At 37.6% G+C, this 18,954-nt stretch overlaps 1 protein-coding gene across 3 annotated transcripts in view; it reads left to right on the top strand.

Annotated features, from left to right (window-relative positions):
• Positions 1-18,954, top strand: part of sema6a (sema domain, transmembrane domain (TM), and cytoplasmic domain, (semaphorin) 6A) — a 145,210-nt gene that overhangs the window by 45,001 nt on the left and 81,255 nt on the right. For all 3 annotated transcript variants that reach the window (XM_077561185.1, XM_077561186.1, XM_077561187.1), the window contains exon 2: positions 18,261-18,413. In XM_077561185.1, coding sequence (XP_077417311.1) covers positions 18,314-18,413 — 100 coding nt within the window. In that variant the 5' untranslated portion in view covers positions 18,261-18,313. The remainder of the gene's footprint in view (positions 1-18,260; positions 18,414-18,954) is intronic.

An 18,954-nucleotide genomic window follows, 5' to 3' on the forward strand; every position in this document is an offset into this window, starting at 1 on the left:
TTGGTACGAACACTTTCACAAAACATATGTTTTACCTCCCACTTTCAACCTCTTTGTCATCAAGAGTTGTCTTGAAATGAGTGAGCAGGCGTTATGAATCAAGAGTCCTCCAACTATCAGTCACTGAGCTTTGATAAAGCGTCGCCGCCGTTCATCTCGTTCAAGATGGCCTCCCACTACGCGGTCTATCAAACTCTCTCATGACGCGTCTTTATCTAGTGAATAAACAGGGATGATTGATGCGTCTTGCGGAACTGTTGATCCCCCACGTCTAATCCCTTTCTGGCCCACTACAGCAAACATTCCCAATTTACCCTATAAACTTCATCTCAGATCTCGGCCCAAACCGTGGGAACGTAGTATTAAAAATCAGTTTGAATCCTTCGCTTTGCCGTTGATGGGTTTTGTTGAAAGAAAGTAGTCATTTTGTTATTAACTCTGGATAGAAGTTACACGCCCAGAGACACGACACCTGTCAGGATCTCAAGACCACCTCTTTCTGCTCCTTTCCGTCTTTATCAGAGAACAAGAAGCAACAGGACCAACCTCATTTGGCTTTCTTTCTCTTCTGCGGCCATCTTTACTCTGACAAGAAGTCAAAACCAGGTTAAGATGAAAGCCAGAAAGGATTTGGCGAACGTTTCTTTGGCAGCTTGAAGAGATGGACAAAGTCCTCTCAAAATAACAATTGCACAAGAGCGTTTCAAAGTGTCCAATGACGGGATTCTTTTGTCAGTTTAGAGGAAGAACACGTGATGGATGTGGTACTGTTCACACGTCCAATTCGGGTTTCTGGTCTGGACTAAAGCAAATAAATGATACATGGTGTGTTTTGCATCGCTAGTGGTCTCACTGGCATCGGTAACTTCCAAACCGAAACCGCTGCGTTCTTGTCTGTTTTGACATCCTCGTGATCTTGTGAAATGTCATTAGTCCAAGAAACCGAGAATGCACGCACTAGCCGGATGTTGTTCTTGTCAGATAGCTTAAACCAAGGAAGCATCTGTTGGATACTTGTCAAGGCTTGGCTAGGAAAATCCCAAATCCCAAGATGTATTTTGTGCTGCTATCATGGAAATACGTCAGTGGGGAAGTTGACAAGAATGCAGGCATTCAAATTTGCAAAGAAACTCACGTTCTTGGGACGAATGTTCTTGCAGACCGCACTTGCCGAGTTCTTGACCGTTCTTCATATTGAGAAACGGCCATTCCCTGATTTGTTGAAATTTAGATGTCTCTGGGGTTGGTGAAGGACTCTGGTTGGTGGCCTGGGTGGTGGTGTCTGGTCGGTGCAAGATTTCACTTTCCTTTCTTTGGTCCTTCCTCGGGTCTCCTGACGGCCTCATGACTCTGCCTGGAAGTGTTCGGTTTAGGGAAACGGTATGGGATTTTATTTTATTTTTTTATAGGTTTTAGGTGAACTAATGAATGCACCCAGCACGCACATACACATATTCACCCACATACAAAAAAAATAAATAAATAAAAAAAAAAAATATATATATATAAAAATTAAAATTAAAAAAAGGAGAGCAATGATGATGACATGTCAAATCGGTAAAATTACAGAATGGACAATACTGAGCTCTCCAGAAAAAAAAAAAAAAAAAGAGAAACGGCCATTTTTTTCCCTATGCTTTATTCTGTCGTCGGTCTTGCTCGTCCGATTGCAACTCTGGAAGGATATTTTCCCCCAAAATATCTGAACTCAGGGCGGCACGTGGCTGACTGGTTAGCACGTCCGCCTCCCAGTGCAGAGGACGTGAGATCGAGTCCGGGCATTTCGGCCTTCCTGGGTGGAGTTTGCATGGGTTTTCTCCGGGTACTCCGGTTTCCTCCCACATTCCAAAGACATGCATGGCAGGTTAATTGAACACTCCAAATTGTCCTTAGGTATGATTGTGAGTGTGGTTGGTTGTTCGTCACCTTGTGCCCTGCAACCAGTTCAGGGTGCACCCTGCCTTCTGCCCAAAGCCAGCTGGGATAGGCTCCAGCGACCCTTGTGACCCTTGTGAGGACAAGCAGTTAAGAAAATGGATGGATATCTGAACTCAGTCACTGTCGGTGGTTTACTCACCTGATATCTATGCAGGCAGCGCGAGTTCAGATTCCACTCAGTCACGGTGAGAATTTGAGTGTGAATGGTTTCTCCTTACGTGCCCTGTGATGGACTGGTGAACAGTTCAGGATGAAAATTTGTCAGGATAGGGTCCAGTTACCCACAATTCAAATGAGGACAAGCGGTCTAGAACAGTTGTTCTCGACCCAGGTGCTCGAGTACCTGAGGATCGTTATCAGGGTTCAAGCAGAGCTTACTGATTGTTTGAAACACCTGTGTTGTAATAGAAAACATGGCTGGATAGGGGTACTTGAGAACCACTGGTCTTGGATGGTTCAGTTGATAGTAGTCCCTCTTCAAGCTTAGCTTTTGCGTCCAAATTGCCAAAATTAGTCCCCATAGTCTTACACTGACATTTGTTTCTATCACTGTTGATGCACTTTTTTGTGAACATACTGATGTTGAAAGCACACTACTCAAGTAGTCCGGGCAATGAAGCCCCAGTGGTACTGTTGAAGATGATGGTGTCTGACAGTGCCTCTTTTTTTTTTTTTTGCCTTTTCTAGTTAAGCTGCCACAACAGATGGTGTATTTCTCGAGTCTGTCCAAGAACGAAACTTTTTAGAAAAGGGAAGCCACTTTCATTAAAGCTTGAAAGGGGATTGTGTCGTGGACTGTCAGTCGTATCCATTTGCGGCCAAAACAGGTCAACAAGTAAGAGTAAGCAAAAAAAAAAAACCTTTCACACCGGTCAGGTCCAGGTACCAAATCTTAAAAGTCGATTCGCAAATCTGTCAGGTTGAAGGCAATCATCTTTTACATTGCAGTTGATTTGTAGGATTATGAACTTAGTCTTTAATGCCTTTTATGTTTTGATGGGGGGGGAAAAAAATCTCAGCAGGTCTACTAAGCACTCCAATCATGCTTTTGTCTGCCCCACGTGATGCTCGCTGACCCCACAGGGGACACTGACTACCGTGATGTACAGCCCTTGCCCTCGAAATTAATGCAACAGTTCCATTAGAAAAATGGAATGACAGAGTTGATGTAAGATGCGGCCGATCATAAATAGCGTGGAAAATTGCTTATCGGAAAACCGTCATCTGTGCTTGTTTGGGGGCATTTATGACGGCAGGATGCTCAAGGAGGGGGGGGGGGGGGACTAATGCTGAGATGGAACTTTTTACACACTTGACATAAATTGTAGCACAATTGGTAATTAGCCTTTTTTCTGTATTCTTGTATCAGGGGATAGTTCAAATGTCATTTTGCGTATGCTATGCTATGTGAAGAACAGCTAGTATGCTAACCCTGCGCTGCAATTACAACCCTATGGCAATGATGTTTGCGTATGCTATGCTATGTGAAGAACAGCTAGTATGCTAACCCTGCGCTGCAATTACAACACTATGGCAATGATGTTTGCGTATGCTATGCTATGTGAAGAACAGCTAGTATGCTAACCCTGCGCTGCAATTACAACACTATGGCAATGATGTTTGCGTATGCTATGCTATGCTATGCGAAGAACAGCTAGTATGCTAACCCTGCGCTGCAATTACAACACTATGGCAATGATGTTTGCGTATGCTATGCTATATGAAGAACAGCTAGTATGCTAACCCTGCGCTACAATTACAACACTATAGCAATGATGTTTGCGTATGCTATGCTATGTGAAGAACAGCTAGTATGCTAACCCTGCGCTGCAATTACAACACTATGGCAATGATGTGAGTTGCATTTAAAGTCGATAACGTCTTATGATGTCTCTGCTAATTCCATTTCCTCTTGTAGCGTCAACTCAAAAATGAACTCCCTTCAGACAACAGCACATTTTTTTACTTGTCACACGTGGTTATATTTGCAATTAGCATATGTACTTTTCGCTCATGTCAGCCGGCCGCAGCCGAGCATTTAAAGCGCTACGGGCACTTGCGTCATCATTGCGTCATTGACAGTGGGCTTCAAATGCATTTTGCTAAGCTTTTTATGTTAATTCACTTTGACCCTAAGGCTCATAAATGAACTTGTGTTAATTGCAAAGAGCGCACCTTGAGGCACCAGCATTTGGTCGTCATAAAACTGAAGCACATGCTTCAGTGCTTGTCATGCAAATGGTCTCAAAGTGGTCATGCAATATACCTATTAACAACGTGAACAAATAATCCATCATCAACCATGCGAAAAACTTAAATGGTATCAAGTTGGCATGAGCTCACAGCTAATGGTCGATAGCCGATTAGCCTACATGGCTAAGTAGGCTATTTTAATTGGTTCAGCCTAGAGAGATTTTGATCAAAGCTTTTGCAAGAGGTATTACAAGTTGTTAAGCATAAAGACAACATTTCATTGCACAAATACCGGTATGCCTTATTGGAGTAACTCACTCACTTAGCCCCAAATGTAGAAAGGAACCATAATTGCTTACCACCCACTTAGGCTAAAATAATATTTTTGACCTATAGAATTAAAAAAAAATGCATGAGATGAAAGAACATTCTAATGATAAAAAAAAAGAATAGAAAAAGAAATACTAAATTGTAATAATAACTAAATAATGGAATGGAATGAGTGGCCATTTTGAAAAATTCCGTTAAACAGCAAACAAAGACATTATTAACAAATTAGTAATTATAATGATATTATTTATATTAGATTAAAAAAAATACTGAAACAGCTAAAAGTTGAATATAATAAAATTAATGTAGTCTTTGATCAAACATTATTCACTATGATGAAATATACTAATACGCTTTAATATGAATTTTAAAAAATGCATGAGATAAAAGAACATTCTAATGATAAAAAAAAAGAATGTAAAGAAATACTAAATTATAATAATAACTAAATAATGTAATGGAATGAGTGGCCATTTTGAAAAATTCCGTTAAACAGCAAACAAAGACATTATTAACAAATTAGTAATTATAATGATATTATTTATATTAGATAAAAAATAAAATAAAATACTGAAACAGCTAAAAGTTGAATATAATAAAATTAATGTAGTCTTTGATCAAACATTATTCACTATGATGAAATATACTAATACGCTTTAATATGAATTTTAAAAAATGCATGAGATGAAAGAACATTCTAATGATAAAAAAAAGAATGTAAAGAAATACTAAATTGTAATAATAACTAAATAATGTAATGGAATGAGTGGCCATTTTGAAAAATTCCGTTAAACAGCAAACAAAGACATTATTAACAAATGAGTAATTATAATGATATTATTTATATTAGATAAAAAATAAAATAAAATACTGAAACAGCTAAAAGTTGAATATAATAAAATTAATGTAGTCTTTGATCAAACATTTTTCACTATGATGAAATATACTAATACGCTTTAATTACTACAGTCATTTATGTGTGCCAATTTTTTTTTAAAATTTGCAGGCACTTCAATGAATGCACTCCATATAAATATTTAAGCCTTTTAGATCATCACTTTTTCATTTCATCTTTCACTCTATGTCCCACATAAACATGCCTTCGAGTACTTATATGTCTCAGTGATCTGCCTGCTTGACCACTGCTACCTTGTTGTCATTAGTTCGGCGATGCTGGCTGCATCCCTCCACCAATATGCTCTACCGAGATAACACGATTTGCATTCTGTTTTCGATGCATTGCTATTGAGCGTCTGTGGATTCAGGAAACGATGCATTAGCAGAAAACAAGATCCTCTGTTATCAGTATCACATGCTAACACAGAGCATAATCGAATCAAGCTTTTCCCGTCCTCTATTATAAATACTGTACATGGTTTGTGACTGAATAAGTGCATTAGGCGTTTATTTGGAGTGAGACAAAATGTTATAAATAAAGAGTGCTTGAACAAGACGGTGTACAATAAATCAATAGGACAGATGGCCAAGTAATGAGAGGAAGCTAAGAAAGTGAGTGCTAGTTGTAGGCTGTACTCTCCTGTGGCCTCCACATTACCTTTAAAGAGATTAGCATCACGCTCAGTCACAGCCGATGGAAGAGGAAGGGCCCGGAGAGCCAGCTATCAGCCGCCACACACACTCACTCACTTAGCATAATGGAACCTGCATGAAATTGAAGCTCCACGGATTAAAAAAAAAAAAGAAAAAAAAAAAGGCCATTAACCAAGATGAAATGATTTGGAGTGATGGTAAAATGAAATCATGGAGCATTGAGGGGAATTTACACTAGAATGCTTTATCATGTGGCGGTTTATGAGATGACGCAGTATTTCGTGCCTCGTGCGTCTTCTTTGTGGTCGCGTGAACTTTGAACTGATGATGAGCTGATGCTTTCCGCCTGTTCCTCTGTGCCTGGTGCTTAGCATTATTTTTTAAAAGTGGGAGCATAATACGCTCTAAAGCAATGGCTCACAACCAACCGGCCTTCTATGAGCTCCTTAGACCGAAAGGCTCCACCAATACTAATGAGTAAAATCGGTTAAAACAAATGGATGGATGGTTGAAACCCAGCTCTGTATTAAACATAAAAAAATCATGGATCTGGTTGGAAACTGAGCTTTAAGGGCACTGATGCTTTTGTGTGGGATATTTACATCTGTACACATCCTTGCTGTTTGGACTCCAAGTCAATGGCCAGCATGACAAAAGTTTCCATTTTTGCCCCAAACTCTTCTCAAATGAAAAAAAAAAAATCAAATAGTAAGCGTCTCTTACATTATCGACTCAGAGACCTTTCTCATTTGCAGCCTGTCGAGGAAACAACAGGAGGCTGTAAATATCCATCTCGCTCTTCTATTGTTTTATTGATTCCTCATCGTCTTCTATTTAAGTCAAAACCACCCGAGGAGCGCATGCTATCATCCTTTGGTTACTTCTTCGTGATAACATTTCTGCAGCACCTTAAAAAGAAAGAATGCATGCATGAGTCCTCTTTTGTCTGCAAGATATTACACAAAAAAACATTTTAAGGCTCATGCATTTTAGATTAGTGAAAACTTAGCCAAGGACAGAAATGGATTTTTCTGTTATATGGCAGAAAAAAATCTGGGTCCCTGGCAGGGTTTTTCATTTTAGTTAGTTTTTATTTCGTTTTGAGTATTTGTTTTTTAAATGTAGTTAGTTTTGATTAGTTTTCAGGGCAGTTCTTTTAGTTTTTATTAGTTTTAGTTATTTCAAAAAGGCTTAGCTAGAAAAAATCTGGGTCCCTGGCAGGGTTTTTCATTTTAGTTAGTTTTTATTTCGTTTTGAGTATTTGTTTTTTAAATGTAGTTAGTTTTGATTAGTTTTCAGGGCAGTTCTGTTAGTTTTTATTAGTTTTAGTTATTTCAAAAAGGCTTAGATTTATTTTGTTTCAGTATTAGTTTTCATATATATATATATATATATATATATATATATATATTATGTGTTCGTAGACGTGGCAAATCCAGGTCCAGAAAGTAAAAACCCTGCCACAGTTTGGCTTTAGCCATTGATGCTAGCTAGCTAGCTAGCTGCCTAGCAGGTAAACGAGCACCATGGGAGCTAGCTAACCAGCACCAGGGGTTAAAGCCAAACTGTGACAGGATTTTTACTTTCTGGACCTGGATTTGCCACCTCTGCTTGTGTGCAATATTTAATAAACACCCTGGTAAAATGAAAAAAGTAACTGATTTCTTACCTAGCGTTGCATTTCATTGTCGCCATCTGAAGGTGCTTTTCTATTGGCTGCTAGATTACATCCCTTCTGTGTGACACTTTCACACATACTTATTACGGTTAAATAAATATACTTAAAATCACAATTAAAATCATCCCCAAAGGTGCATTAAATTAAATACCAAAGACTAAAACGAAGGGCATTTTTGCTCTAATTATAGTTTTGTAAGCATAAAATGTATTTTGAGTTAGTTTTCGCTTTTTAAAAAGCATTTTCGTTTTTATTTCATTTCGTTAACGAAATTGTTGGTTATTTATTTTATTTTTATTTTTTTTACCTTGGTCCCTGGAGTGCCTGCCCACCTAACAAGTGTGAAATTAGACGACCAAGTAAATCTTTTATCAACCTACTTTTTAAAATGTACTTCAGCATCACTGTTATTAAACAGTGGAGCTAATTTACATAATAACCATCCCCACGTTACGTTTCTCTGCCCATAATACAATTAGAAGAGCAGAGCTGCCCTGACTTTTGATAGATGCAGAGATTAGCATTAGCTAACAGTGGCTAACACTGTTGTGATAGGTGGCATGTACTTGTTGCTTAGTGAGGTTGTTGAGAGTCAACGCCGCTTAAATGCTTGCCTATTCATTCTGCCATTGGCCGGGCTATACAATCACTTGCTTGAGACAAGGCCACACCCTCAAAATAGGCTAATCTTAGCAAGACAAAAAATAGTGTGTGGTTACTGTGGTAAGAGTCCTATACTTTTTTATCCTTAGGATATTTTGACAAAAGCATGTGACAGACATGTTAGTAAGAACTGTCTGAAAATGGTTGGACCCTTTAAACCCAAGTGATCTGAACTCGGATTTCACAGCTGGAAGCAGCGTCACCTGAGGGGAGCGCCACGGTCTGCCTCGAAGGGAGTTTCCCAATGAAATTCACCTTGTCGCGTGTGACAGCTTCAACATCCCCCGCCGCCTCTCCACAGGGAGGCGCGGTGTAAGTGGCATTTAGCGCGGTGACATTCTGCTGATGTTTCTTCTTCTCCACTGCACCTGACGCTCTTTGAACAAGGAGGTGAACTGTGAACTCGAGGCGTGGGGCGAGACAGAAATTCGGATCAAACGACAGTTAGAAAAGGCCACGTGCAACCGAGCGTGTCCTTATCCGTGACGTATCTGCCCACACTTTTCAGGTTCTATCAGCATGAGCGGGCTGTGACATTCAAATGTGAAACTTGTTTTTTTTTTTATGAAAGGGTTGAAGCTTTTGAAAATACACCTCACACATTTTGGGATAAACTGGTGATGGAGAAAAGTTAGAAAGTTGAACTGAAGATAGACGTCAGCACTGTGCGAGAAAATGGATGGATACAGATACTCCTGTGCATGCTTTAGCAGCCTAGTTGCTTCTTGACCTATTTTTTTCTCTTCTTTTTTGAGCAAGCTCAGTATTGTTCATTCTGTAATTTTACCGATTCGACATGTCATCATCATTGCTCTCTCTCTTTTAAAATTTTATTTTTATTTTTATTTTTATTTTTATTTTTATTTTTATTTTTATTTTTATTTTTATTTTTATTTTTATTTTTATTTTTGTTTTTATTTTTATTTTTATTTTTATTTTTATTTTTATCTTTATTTTGTATGTGCGTGAGTATGTGCGTGTGTATGTGCATGTGTGCGTGCGTGTGAGTGTGTACTCATTAGTTCACCTAAAACCTATTAAAAATCCCATACCGTTCACCTAAACCGTATTGTTCATTCTGTAATTTTACCGATTCGTCATGTCATCATCATTGCTCTCTCTCTTTTAAAATTTAGAATTTTTATTTTTATTTTTATTTTTATTTTTATTTTTATTTTTATTTTTATTTTTATTTTTATTTTTATTTTTATTTTTATTTTTATTTTTATTTTGTATGTGCGTGAGTATGTGCGCGTGTATGTGCATGTGTGCGTGCGTGTGAGTGTGTACTCGTTAGTTCACCTAAAACCTATTAAAAATCCCATACCGTTCACCTAAACCGAATACTTCCGAATCCAGCTAGAGTCGTGAGGTTGTCAGGAGACCCGAGGAAGGATCAAAGAAAAGAAAGGAAAGTGAAATCCAGCACCGACCAGACATTACCTATTACCAACCAGAGTCTTTCGCCAACCCCAGAAACATCTAAATTCCAACCAATTAGGGAGACCTCAAGAGACCAAAGGAGAGACTGAGGAAAGGAATGAAGGCGAGATGAAGCAGAGTGAGATCCACAGACATCAGCAGCTTCCACCGATTCAACAACCAGAGGAAGAAGCAGATTGTGTTTCGACCTATTTTTAATCTTAAATTACAAGCAGTGCAGGTTTTCATGCTTGTTGGTGTGATGTCAGTGCGCATTTGAGATATTTCTCACACGCCACTCTCCCACTAGTCTCCTTTGTCCAAATGCCTCAAAGCGTCCCACTGGTTTATCAGTTTAATGATTAAAACGCACAGATTCATGCACAGACTGAATGTCGTTAACATCCCAGAGGCGACGTTATTAAGACAACGGCTTATCTCTACACTGTGAATGTCTTTTTTGTGAGGCTGCTATTTGGCAAAGTTGGCGCTGTGCCTCTGATCTCTTGTTCCTTGTGCTTCCCTTGAGCCTTTTTTGGCTTGCTTCCACAATCAATCCATCAGCCCTTAAAAGGGAGCCGTCCATGCATCAGAGGCCTCTGTTTCAATAAATGGCCCGACAGCGACGGGGCGCCTCATTCATGCCCACTTCATTGTCTTTTAATAATCAAACCATGATGGATTATCTTGGTACTGATATTGAGTTGGAAGCAAGAAATCTGAGGGAGGATGCGTGTCAGTGTACTGTAGTTTGGATTTTGGTCCATGCAGAGGCGCCTCGGTTCAAGCTCTTCCGGTGTCTCTTCTCTTGGATTCATCAAGCAAGACTGACAAGTGAAAAAAAAGCCTTGGCTCCGTTGGGGAGCCTTGATGCTTGGATGTGTTCCATGTTGGTGGATCAGTGCCTTAAAGTCTCGACTGTTCTATGCAATCTTTTCCGCTTGATCTTTTCTTTTTCTGCTCCGGCCCTATTCAAAATTCACATTAACATGCAAGTCGGGGCGATCGGATCAGTAAGTTGACAGCTTTGGGTGAATTTTAACCGCGAAAAAAGTGCATTGGGTTGATTGTCTGATTGCTCTTGAAAACATTATTTTGGCAGCGTATATACACACACCAAATGGTGTATGTCATTAAGATCCATACATTACCTTTATCTCCAAACTTGTGTTTGCTAGGTGACCTAACAACAACTGACTTACCACATAAACAATTTCAATCTACACTTGTAGCCCTTACTATCGCTAAAAAAACAATTCTTGTTAACTGGAAAAATAAACAAACTCTGAATATCGACCAATGGTCTAACCTCCTCATAAATCACATTTTAATGGAAAAAATATCTGCCTCAAATAAAAACCAAATATCAAAATTTATAGAAACATGGTCTACGTATATAGAATTTTTTAACCTAATTCCGGTTACTTAATTCTGTCTGTTAGCGAGAGCCACTACATCGTGATAACTTACGTTGATGTTTCTGCATTTGGCAATTTATTATTATATTATATTATTAGTATGGGATTTTTTTAATGGGCTTTAGGTGAACTGATGAATACACACACACTCGCACGCATGCACGCACACGCACATACACATTCTCACCCACATACAAAAAAAAAAAATATATATATATATATATGTGTGTATATGTATATATATGTATAAATATTTAAAAATAAATAATAATAAAAAAAAACATTTATTAATTTTTTTTAATTTATTTGTTTTTCAATGATGATGTCAAATCGAATGAACAATACTGAGCTCTCCTGGGAAAAAGAAGAAGAAAAAAAAAAAGATCCATACATTATGGCAAATGCAAGTGCAAAAAGCACTTTACATTGATGACGCAGCATCAGGAGGAGCTTGGGGCTTCAGTATCTTGCTCTAGGATATGTCAACGTGGTCACAATGGCATGGGATCACTCTAACCACTGAGCCACGCTGACCAATTATTATTCATTGAAACTTAAGGACAGATCTGAAAAAATGCGGTATTCTGCAGTTTGACAACCAGAAAACAAAAATCACTGCTTTGCTGTAACTGACCAGCAACTCGACCGTGATTGACCGATGACCAGTTTGTGACGTACAGGCAACCGATATATGGTTGACTGCTGAATTGTCTGTGACCGAGTAACAACCAGTCTGCTATTGCCTCCCAATTGGAGATTAGAGACCACCCTATAGGATTAATTGGTGACTAGTTTGCAATTCACTGGCAACCAATCTGATTAACTAGCAAAAAAAATCTGCAACTGACTAGTGATCAGTCTGTAAATGACTGGTAAAAAGTTTGCGAATGACTGATGAGAAGCTTGTAAGTTAGCTGGGAGAAACTAAACCCGAGGGTATATATATAAGACTTCTGGAAACTCTAAAGTGGGAGAAAATGTAGCAATTGAAGTTTGTTTACTTTTATTGCATGTCAAATGTAGCTACGTAAGCACTCACGAGCTACGACTTATGATTGAAGTCAGTAATGTACATTTCAAAACGCTTGCCAACAGTCAAACAAATCAAGAAGAATACGACTCAGAATGCTTACACCACAAAATTAACATGCGTTTCTTATTATTTATGCCTATAACTCAAAGAAAGAGATAGTGATGGCTATTTATACGCAACAACTCAAGCCAAGTCATGAATGCATCGCTTGTTTGATGTCCGGAAGGAGGCTCTACATGACTTGACAAAACTTGAAATCTGTTTTTTTTTATTTAATTTTAATTTTAAATTTATATTTTATTATTATTATTATTATTATTATTATTATTATTATTATTATTTATTTTTTATTTTTTATTTTTTATTTTTTATTTTTTATTTTTTATTTTTTTATTTTAAATTTATATTTTATTATTATTATTATTATTATTTTATTTATTTTTTATTTTATTTTTTTTTTAATCTGGTTCTGATTCGGTCTTAATGAGTCGCGTAATGTAGGCCTACTTTTATACAAACAACATCTCTCTCCTCATGTCACACCTGATAGTACAGGTGTTACCTGTCCTATTTTTATACAGGAACCAAACTTTAATGAAGTGTTTTGCTCTTCATGAAAATGTCACACACACAGCAAAAAACATGAGCACAACCCGTCATCTAAAATCACTTTCACTCACAAGCAGGTGGCATATGCAGGGACCATGCATTTGTGTGAGGACTTAATGCACCTCTTAATACCACTACAATCACATCACAACCAAGGTTAAAATCAGATTGGACTAATAATTACTACTGAAAAAAACCACTAACACAACTGCATGCAACAAATATTAGAATTTAGGATGTTAACGTCTGAAGGAAAATGTTTACACCTTGAGCAAATGCTTTTATTTACATACCAAAAGGTGCTTTTTTTTTTCTCCTAAAAATGAACTTTTCTACCTGTCCAAACAGTAGCTTTTCCTCAGCTGGGCCCCCACATTTCATTCATGTCTCGCGACCATATTGCTACTAAGACGGCCCCTCCCTGTGGCGCTCCTGTCATCTGCGCACGTTATCCCGCCTGCCAAATATAAACACAGGCACGCCGCCCTCGTATCAAAGCTGTCATACGGCATTTACGAGAAGCCGCCACTTAACTATAAATATGGAACACTTCCTCTTCTTATACGCCTGGCTGTGATGGAGAAAAAACACTTATATACTCACATGTCTCTGTTGTCATCAGTGATTAAAATGCTTGCATAAATATTTTAGTCAAAATGTCCTTATCCAACCCATTTCCCCCTTTAAATCTACAGAAAGTGATGCATAGTAATGAGATTTGCATAGGAAGTGATGTGCGCCCTGTCATAAGAAGTCTTGTGTCAGATTTTTCACTATTAAGAGTAGAAAAGCTTTTTCAGTTTGTTGGTTTGTTAGTTGGAGTGTCACGTTTGATACTGTGCCAAAAATGGTATGGTCGCGTCTTCGCCTTCTGGTGTCATTCGCTATAAATAGGGTGCTAACAAATAGAAACAAAACAGACAAACACACAAGAATAAACAAGAAAACACCTTTTATTAGAAGATTGAAAAAAAAATGTTGCTGGTAGTGTCACAAAAGAACCCCCGCACCGAGAATGAAAAATGGTATAGTCCTATTTCCTTGTGTCTGTGCTAGCTAACTAGCAAATGTACAAAGAAAAACTAACAACAAAATGGCGGTTCACAAAATTTTCACTTTTGTTAGAGGAATGATTTTTTTTTTTTTTTAACTGGTTTAGTTATGATAGTACTCTTCCCACCTACATAGAATAAGAAAAGGTATGGTCCTGTCATCTTACATCATTTTCCATGAACCAGGATGTAGCTAGCTAACAAAAGGATGATCAAACAAACTGAAATACTTTAAAAAAAATGGTATGACCCTCTCGTATTAAACCATTTTCCATAAACCAGGATAGAGCTAGCTAACAAAAGGATGATCAAACAAACTGAAACACTTAAAAAAATGGTATGACCCTCTCATATTAAACCATTTTCCATAAACCAGGATGTAGCTAGCTAACAAAAGGATGATCAAACAAACTGAAATACTTAAAAAAATGGTATGACCCTCTCATCTTAAACCATTTTCTATAAACCAGGATAGAGATAGCTAACAAAAGGATGATCAAAGGAGTCAAAAATAAAAAAAAAGTAGTTATTGACAGATGTGCTACAGTGCTCTAGCTAACTCTCTCAAGTACTAAAAAAAAAAAGAGGAAAATAATTTGTAGCCATAAAGTCTAAATGTATAGCTTTTTTTCTTTCTAAATACTTCCAATAGAATGTTCGTGTGCAATGTATTTCACATTCTCTCCATTTGCTCGACTATTACCTAAACGTGTGATGGTATTTCCTTCCTTTTCCCAATTATAACGGCCGACCTTGACAAATGTTTGCAGCCTTAGCACTCATCAGCAAACATCTCCACATTAGCGCATTAGCAACCAAAACATCATCAGGCTTCGTAATGTGTTCACTGTCAAAGCCCGGGTGCTCGTTTGTTTTGGTTGCCCCCACGGGGCTGCTCATTTTGGGATGTACACGCATGTGATGTAGTTATTCCGTGGAAAGCTCATGAGACTTTGTCCAAGATTGATTCTAGGGTTTTTACTACCTGTTGGCGGCCTCCTGTCAGCAATTATCTTGATTAACACTCCCTACACTCACACACTTGTTTTCTCGTTCATACGCATTTGCTCTCAGAAGGCCACCTACTTAGTTATAGTAGCTGCGGTTGAATGTGGTAGTGTGCTTTTAAAGCCAAAAAAAAAAAGTCCCAAAGAAGGGCTTCTTTTTTGGTTCCTTTATATGGATAAAGGAAATCTTCTACTTCCACCTGTGGCGTTTAGGTAATTTACTGCCACACGTGCAGTCCTTGAGTCCTGATGTTCTGAGGGTGTGCGCTACAGTAGCTTTTCAGACCCAAGATTTAAGCACACAAGGAAGCAATTTCTCCTCCAGAAGAGCCAGTGTGGGCCTCGCTATTACTCATGCGGTGATGAAAGCGGCCTTTGAGTTTCACTTGAAGCCATTTAGTGCATCACAGTCTTTTTTTTTTTTTTTTTTTTTTTTGGGGAATCCAACACATCCCATCGGTGCAGATGGAAGATGAATGCTGATTAATCTCCTGGCATTGCTGTTACGTCAAAGTCAATAACATATGGAAGAAACAGATTTCGCAGTTGCACCTTTATTTTGCAGTGATCAAGATCCCATCTGGAAATACCAGTACTATTATTTACAGTATATCACAGAGGGAGATGCGCCAGCTGTCTGGCAATACTGTGCCACTTGCCACTCATCATTCAGTCAGTTATGTCAGAGTTTACAGGTCAAAGTTCATTCAATAAAGAGAGGGGGAAAAAAACTTTTGGACCTTTTGTAGAAGTTTGGAGATCTTTTTGTCATGTCCAAATTTTATGTCATCACAAGTAATCATAGTTTGGAGATCTTCTTGAATCATGTTATTATGCCAAGTCCAAATTTTAAGAGAACACACATAAACACGCACATACAAAATAAAAACGTTAAAAAAAAAAGAAGAGCAATGATGATGACAAATTACCGAATTAACAATACTGAGCTCTCGCGAAAGAAAAAAAATGTATGAGAAAAAAAATTCATGACATCACAAGTAACTATTTAAAATACCCAAAATAAATAAAAAAATGCAAATTTTTCAGAGAGAAAAAAATCGCAATATTACGAGAAAATAAATTCGATTACCACTTTTTTGGCAACAACTTTTTTGGTTATACCATGCATGATATTGTTGTCATTTTACAACTATACTACTTTTTACAGTAATTGAATAAAAATGTATTTTATGTGAAAAAAAAAACCTCACTTACGCAAGAAATAAGTGTGTATATCTTGAGAACAAATTCATATAACGTCATCATTTTTCTGCTAATATTCCATTCTCATAACTTTTTAAAGTCAATGTTACAACTTTATTCTTGTACCTGTACGGCTTTTATATTCATTCCTCAGTGCTCTCCCGGTAAATCAGATATAAATGCAGCTCTATGATATATGAAAAATCCAAGGGGGAACCAGATTACTTTACTGTTTAGTTGGTGTGAGAGGAAGAGGAGCAGGAGCAAAGGAGATGAAGCTGGTCTCCAGGTTTTCCAATGCTTTGCCATTCTCCTCAGTGTGAAAGTGATCCTCTGTGTGAATAGTGTTTTCATTCCTCTCCACAATGAGATTCACAGGAGCATGAAGGCAGGGAAAGAGAGAGAGAGAGAGAGAGAGAGAGAGAGAGAGAGAGAGACATTGCAAAGTAGAAGTAATCCCCAGCGTCTCTCTCTTTCCCTCTCTTCTTCCTGCCTTTAGTGAAGGATAATACGTGTTGGAATAAACAACTTGTGAAGTAAATTCAAACGGACTGTTTTATTCAATTCCTCATCCCAGAAGCATCCTCTGCATTCCCAGCAATGTCTGGAAGAGCGTGATGCAAATGAAACGCTTGCTTCTTGATTAGATTGCTAACGCAATAATTGTCGCGTTTGATTTATGGCTGTAATCTGTTGCCATAAACGACGGGAGGAGTCGGCGTGGCATGTCTAGGAGCGTACAGATATGCATTACATATGAAATTGCATTAGGGAATGAGCTTGTTGAGGACATAGTGTTTATGTAATCAGGTAAAACATCTCAGATAATTCAGGAAATGCGACAACGCTGCAGCATATTTTTGTTGTTCAGTTCTGTTCTAAAAAATAATTTTCTTGTCAACAAACAAACTATCTGTCAATAATGCACTTGGAGGCAATAAGTGTGTTTTCATTATCCATATTGAGAGTTAAAGTAAAATTAAAAATTCTTGACAACAATATGTTCTATGTAGCACCACCAGTCTAAAGATGGTATTCTGGTTAATATTGCATTAGTGGAATATGAGTTAAGTAGCAAAATCCAGCCATTTTTATCAATATCAGAAGGCGGCCATTTTGGCACTTGCTGTCGAGTGAAAATGGCATGACAAGTTGCTCAGGTCTCAGTTAACAACCAATCACAGCTCAGCTTCAGAAAACAAGTGAGCTGTGATTGGTCGCTGCCTGAGCCCTGATCAACTGTGATGTCATCTTCAGTCGACAGCAAGTGGCAAAATGGCCGCCCCCTGAGATGGATAAAAACGGCTGGATTTTGCTTCATGACTCATATTCCACAAGTGTAATATTAATCAGAATGTCATGTTTAGACTAGTGAGGTCACATAGAATATATTATTGTCAAGAAATGTTCAAGGTTGACTCTAAATAATACAAATGGGTTTGTTTGCGTTTGTTTACATTTTTAATGTCTGAAACTTTCAACATAATTTTCACTTTTTTTATGTTACGTATTTTTTTATGTTAAGTAAAATCCAGAAAAGACTCACTTAAAAAAATATATATATAAATAATTATGTTAAGTCAAAAAGGTTGTCTTTATGTAATTTTAATAAAACAAACAAACTTTATTCCTGAATGTCTATGTTAAAAACACAATTCCAATTAAGAATCAAAACCAGGTATCACTATAGATATCTGCTTAATGTAACCAATAGTAATAGTAATGCAACCAGTAATGTAACCAGATAAGTAACTACAGTAAGTTACTTTTTAAAACAAGTAATCAATAAAGTTACTTTTTCAAGGTACCTGTGGCAATGCTGTGTATTCAACTGTAGTGTGATGAATGAACTTGTTGGAAAGAGGGAAGCGCGTTTGCCGGATGACACATAAGTAGGAGAGGATGCACTTTTGCACGTGCGGATCTCGATCCGACTTGAGGGCAGGTTAATCTGCCGTGGCGCTTCGAGAAGGATCCTCTCTGCCTGACATCAATCCATGACCTTGCTAATCCATTTATGACTCGTTCATTTGCAATATGGTTCATGAGTCACTGAAGATTCATACATCTACTCTCGCATTTTTCGATTCCGTAAATCTTGTTTTTAGCCACGCTGCCTCCTCCATCCACTTCCTCAACGTAATCTCGTTCTTGTTCCTGCAGGCTGAGGTACATCTGCACCAGAGGACCAGCAGAGGCAGCAGAGTGGAGCGACCATGAGGTCAGAGGTCATCCTCCTCTACTTCACGCTACTGCACATAGCTGGAGCGGGCTTCCCCGAAGACAGCGAGCCTATAAGCATCTCTCACGGCAACTGTGAGTTGGATGCTGTACATTTATTTCTTCCTTTGGTTGAATGTCACCCCATTACAAGCAGGGTTATTATAGTTTTGGAATTTTCATTTTAGTTAGTTTTTATTTCGTTTTGAGTTTTGTTATTTACATTTTGTTAGTTTTAATTGGTTTTCAGGGTGGTTAGGGTGATTTAGTTTAGTTTTAGTTTCAGTATTAGTTTTCTTTTTTTTTTTTCCAAATTAATTAATTCATTCTAATGTGTATAACTTGTGCACAGTATTTAACCCCTTATTATAAAAATGAAAACATCACTTCAGTGTGACACACTTTCAAACATCTTTATTTTGGTTAATTTTGAAATAAATCACATTTAAGCTCATGTATTAAATTAATTACCAAAGACTAAAACAAAGGACCTTTTCGCTATAATATATATAAAATGTAGTTTCAGTTAGTTTTTTGTTTGTATTTTATTTTGTTAGCAAAAAATTATTTTTTTTAATGTTTTTTTAGTTTTTTCATTAGTTTTTGTTAACTAAAATAGCCTTGATTACAAGTCCTT

This window comes from Vanacampus margaritifer, chromosome 3 (genome assembly GCF_051991255.1).
Source record: "Vanacampus margaritifer isolate UIUO_Vmar chromosome 3, RoL_Vmar_1.0, whole genome shotgun sequence".
NCBI classification, from domain to species: Eukaryota; Metazoa; Chordata; class Actinopteri; order Syngnathiformes; family Syngnathidae; genus Vanacampus; species Vanacampus margaritifer.